The sequence below is a fragment of the Apis dorsata genome, unplaced genomic scaffold (assembly GCF_000469605.1).
Source record: "Apis dorsata unplaced genomic scaffold, Apis dorsata 1.3 scaffold_35, whole genome shotgun sequence".
NCBI classification, from domain to species: Eukaryota; Metazoa; Arthropoda; class Insecta; order Hymenoptera; family Apidae; genus Apis; species Apis dorsata.
In genome coordinates, this window is record NW_006263337.1 from 149,470 (window position 1) to 154,051 (window position 4,582).

Consider the following 4,582-nt stretch of genomic DNA (forward strand, 5'->3'; position numbering starts at 1 on the left):
TATATGTATATATAATGATAATATAAATAATAATATGAATAATAATTTAAATTATTAAAAAATGTATATGTGATATTATTCAATTAATATAATTTAATGGCATTTTAATTTAGTTCTCTTACAGGTAACATATCCTTTGACAATAAATGCATAACATGAATTTATTATGCAACACTCACGGAACAGCAGTTCCAATAGCATTTGCTAATTTGCTGGCCATTGCTATTGCAACATCTGATAAAACTGGAACTGAACCACCTTCTAGTGCATAATGAAAACCAACAAATGGTCGTTTACCAGTTGCAAGAACTAAATTATGCTGTGGTGCACTAGATCTATAAGATGCATTATATCCACCACAAATTGAAGCTGTCATTAAATGATCAAAACTATTTACAGAAGTGGTACCAATTACTTCTGAATCATTTACAATATCTTGACTTTTATAACCCCATTTTTTATATGACAGATTTGTTATAGGTGGTAGATCATCACAGTTTGCTTGAACTATAATAAATATATATATATATCAAATAATTATTTTAAAAATTAATATATATATATATTATATAATATATATTATAATAAAAATATATATTATATATAAATATTGAATAAATATTGAATATTATAAATTTTTATAGCACATTTTTATAATATAAATTAATTAATTTTTGTACCTCTAGCTAAATGATTTCTACATGCTCGTAATGTAGAAAATAAAGGGAAACCTTGTAATACACATACAACACTATTATATGTCACATGAACTTCTTCTGATAATCCAGTATCACCACTATGTTTAGGTGAACGAAAAGATTGACATTTTAATCCTACAACCGGTTCATTATGTAATTGTTCTCCTAATAATAATGCACCTGTCTAAACCAAAAATAATTTATATTAATATATTATAGTATAAACACACATAGTATATTAAATTTTTTTATTCATTATTATAAATAAATACAGTTTAGATCATCATAGATTAAACCATTTAAATGTAATAATTTAAACTTACTTCTGTATAAAACCTAATAAAACCAGTATTAAAACCAACTATAATACATGTCCAATCTGGATTAGTTCCACTACTAGCTTTTCCCAATGATAATAAAGGTAAACAAATCACAGATGTTATCCATTCACTAAAAAACACTTTCAATATATGGACATATTTTCAACAAAATTTATTATAATAAAAAAATATATGATTTAACATAATATTATTATAATAAAAACTTACTTAACTTCTTTAGCAATTTCACCATACCATATCAAATGAAATTTATTTTTTGCCTCATCTGGTTCTAATGAATCCCACCTTGCTAATATCAAATAATTATTTTAAAAATTAAACATACATAAGTCTAAATTCTAAATTTGATATATTTACCATTTTATCATTTTTAAATAAATTGTTATATTGTATATTGTATGTTATATTGTAAAATAATTATTATTATTTAACAAATTATTATTTAACAAAATTATACATTATTTAAAATTAAATAAATTAATATATATAAATAATATAATACATACAAATTAATATAATCATTTTTGTATTATATGCCATAGCAAGAACATCTCCAGTTGAGGACAATGATATAAAACAGTCTTGTAATGGTAATTCATCTTGTGGAATGTCAACTGGAAAATATACATATTGATATTTACTATTTTTTTAAAAAACAAAACAAAAGAACATAATAACATACGTTTTCTGGTTGATTCTCCAAAAAGTAACTCTTTAATATTGCTTATATTGGTTAGATTCGCAATTCCTTTTATTTGACAAGACATATTTGATCAATTGAATTAATATATTTATTTCGAACAATTTCAAATTTTCTTTACTTTAAAATTGTAAATATTATTCGATTGATTAAACTATTGAAATTCTAATAAGGATATCTTAGAATAAGATAATAAATCACAAACTGTCATATGCTTGCAAGTAGGATAGTATTCGCAGAGATTCTTCGTCTAAAACTTTACATTTCGTAATAAATAAACATTCGTTAACAGCACCAGTCTTACTACCTTAATAATGTATTATGGATAACAAAAAATGAAAAATATGTAAACGTCTACATGAATTATCAACTTTATTTAAAAAAACAAAATATAGATACGCAATACCTATATGTACGAAACGTTATTCATACGAAATTTTAAGTCAAAATGGAGAACACGTGTTGCATGACATCACGTGACGTAATTTGTGACGTTTAGAAACAGTCGCTAGAGTTTTTCTGATTGGACAAAACAGATTGTTGAGACCAATGAAAATGTTCGTTTCTCCGCAATGGTCCGCGTAACGTGTTCAGCCATTTTGTTATTATTTTCGAAAATCTGTAGGTTGGATTTAAGGACAACATAAAGCTCCTACTTTTTTCGTTTATCATTACAATTGAAGGGAAATAGAAGAAACTTGTATGAGATTTAAGAAACAAAGTTACGACGAAGAACGGCCTCGGTGGGTATCGTACATTTATGAGTGGAACTCTCTTCACTGACGATCGTCGCAAACGGAGCAGAGGCAGGAGTGACGAGCGAGAGAACGTGCGAGAGATAGAGAGAGAAAGAGACGGTGAGGAACAGCGAGTCTGTGAAACGAGGAACGAAATTGGTCGCGCGCGGGAATCAGCGGTTGTGTGTTTGGCCTTTTTCTGATTGTGATTTACTGCGAGAGATTGTGATTGCTAGTGTGAAACGTGTGTTTTTTACCTACGAATTGAGAATCTGCGTGTGGGAGTTGATGCGGTATGTGTAAACGTCGTTTATGATGCTTTATTCGTTGAACAACGACGCAATGAGTAAAGTGCACCCGGATAACAAAAATCTACAGATTCCAATGACCTATTATTAATATTTTATGTTTCATTATCTTTTTTTTTTATTTGATTAAATGTATTAAATGAAATACTTTTTACATTAGATTTACAAACATTACGCACAATAAATTTTCACATAACCTTATTTGCGATTGTCAAATGTAGGTTAGGTCGAGCGGTCGCAGTGCGGTGACCTCCCTCGCTACACGTTAACAATGATTTCCTTTTTATTATTACCTCTGTTTAGTTCATTATTTATATCACATTCTTTTCTTTTAATGTCTTTAATTTAGTTATAAATATAATATATAATTGATCTTCATATAGAGAGAAGCACAGAACAATATTACTTGATACTATCCTTTTATCAGCTTTTAAAATTTTTATTTGTAAAATATTACAATATATTTTGTGTTAAAATAATTAAACAATGCACTGTGTAAAAATATATTGTTTTTTTATATTTATTTATTAATTGTAAATATTGTATTGTAATGTTTTTTATGTTTTTATCCTGAAATTGTTTTATAATATTATACTAGATTATTTCAGTGAAGGCTTTAACTAATTATAAATTTCTAAAATATTTAATTAATCCTTTTTTTTTAGAAACAAAACTTTGTAATATTTATATCTTATTTATATATTAATTATATAATTTTAATGACATAAATATTAATATTTAATATAATTATTTTCAGATAGGGTGTATGAAAATTGGATAATTTACAATAAATAATGGCAACTTTAGCAGAACAAGCATCTAAGCTTCTGGATTTTAATCAGAAGTTAGATATAACACTTCTTGATAATATAGTAGGTTGTATGTACACTGGAATAGGTGAGCAACAAAGAGTTGCACAAGAAGTATTAACTACACTTAAAGAGCATCCAAATGCATGGACCCGTGTAGATACTATTCTAGAATATTCACAGGTAAATTTTCAAATCAAAATTAAATATATATAAAGAGAATTTTCTAATTTATATGAAATTTTATATATATATATACATAGAATCAACAAACAAAGTATTATGCTTTACAAATATTGGAACAAGTTATAAAGACACGATGGAAAGTATTACCACGAAATCAGTGTGAAGGTATAAAAAAATATATTGTAGGCCTTATCATAAAAACAAGCAGTGACCCAGAAACAATGGAAAGTTCTAAAGTTTATCTTAATAAACTTAATATGATTTTAGTTCAAGTAAGTAACAGTAAAATTGAAAAATATAAAATAATAATATTTTAACAAAGTATATTTATTATAGGTTTTAAAACGAGAATGGCCAAAAAACTGGGAATCCTTTATTGGTGACATTGTTGGAGCAAGTAAAACAAATGAAAGTCTTTGTCAAAATAATATGGCAATTTTAAAATTACTATCAGAAGAAGTATTTGACTTTTCTAGTGGACAAATGACGCAAACAAAAGCAAAACATTTGAAAGATACTATGTGTAGTGAATTCTCACATATTTTTCATCTTTGTCAGTTTGTATTGGATAATTCACAAAATGTTCAACTGGTGGCAGTTACATTAGAAACTCTTTTAAGGTTTTTAAATTGGATTCCTCTGGGGTATATTTTTGAAACAAAATTAATAAGCACTTTAGTATTCAAGGTAAATACAGTATTTTATTAATTATTTTTATGTAACATTATAATTATAATGTTTTTGTATATTATAATATTATATTATAATTGTTACTATTTTTTTTTTTTTTTTTTTTTTTTTTT

At 25.8% G+C, this 4,582-nt stretch overlaps 2 protein-coding genes across 4 annotated transcripts in view; one reads left to right on the forward strand and one right to left on the reverse strand.

Moving 5' to 3' along the window:
* LOC102681312 (rab3 GTPase-activating protein non-catalytic subunit) overlaps window positions 1–2,203 on the reverse strand; it is a 6,946-nt gene extending 4,743 nt beyond the window's left edge. For 2 of the 3 annotated variants that reach the window (XM_031512446.1, XM_031512441.1), the window contains exons 1-6: window positions 1,722–2,203; window positions 1,546–1,653; window positions 1,247–1,328; window positions 1,022–1,148; window positions 681–882; window positions 180–507 (exon numbers count right to left, since the gene is read on the reverse strand). In XM_031512446.1, the coding sequence (XP_031368306.1) occupies window positions 180–507; window positions 681–882; window positions 1,022–1,148; window positions 1,247–1,328; window positions 1,546–1,653; window positions 1,722–1,806 (932 nt within the window). In that variant the 5' untranslated portion in view covers window positions 1,807–2,203. Of the gene's footprint in view, window positions 1–179; window positions 508–680; window positions 883–1,021; window positions 1,159–1,246; window positions 1,329–1,545; window positions 1,654–1,721 lie in introns of all 3 variants that reach the window. The other variant, XM_031512443.1, reaches the window with a different exon arrangement.
* Window positions 2,204–2,369: 166 nt separating this feature from the next.
* LOC102681181 (exportin-1) overlaps window positions 2,370–4,582 on the forward strand; it is a 6,534-nt gene continuing 4,321 nt past the window's right edge. Inside the window, 4 exon segments of the mRNA XM_006608391.2 lie at window positions 2,370–2,769; window positions 3,542–3,776; window positions 3,857–4,051; window positions 4,116–4,477. Coding sequence (XP_006608454.1) covers window positions 3,579–3,776; window positions 3,857–4,051; window positions 4,116–4,477 — 755 coding nt within the window. The 5' untranslated portion in view covers window positions 2,370–2,769; window positions 3,542–3,578.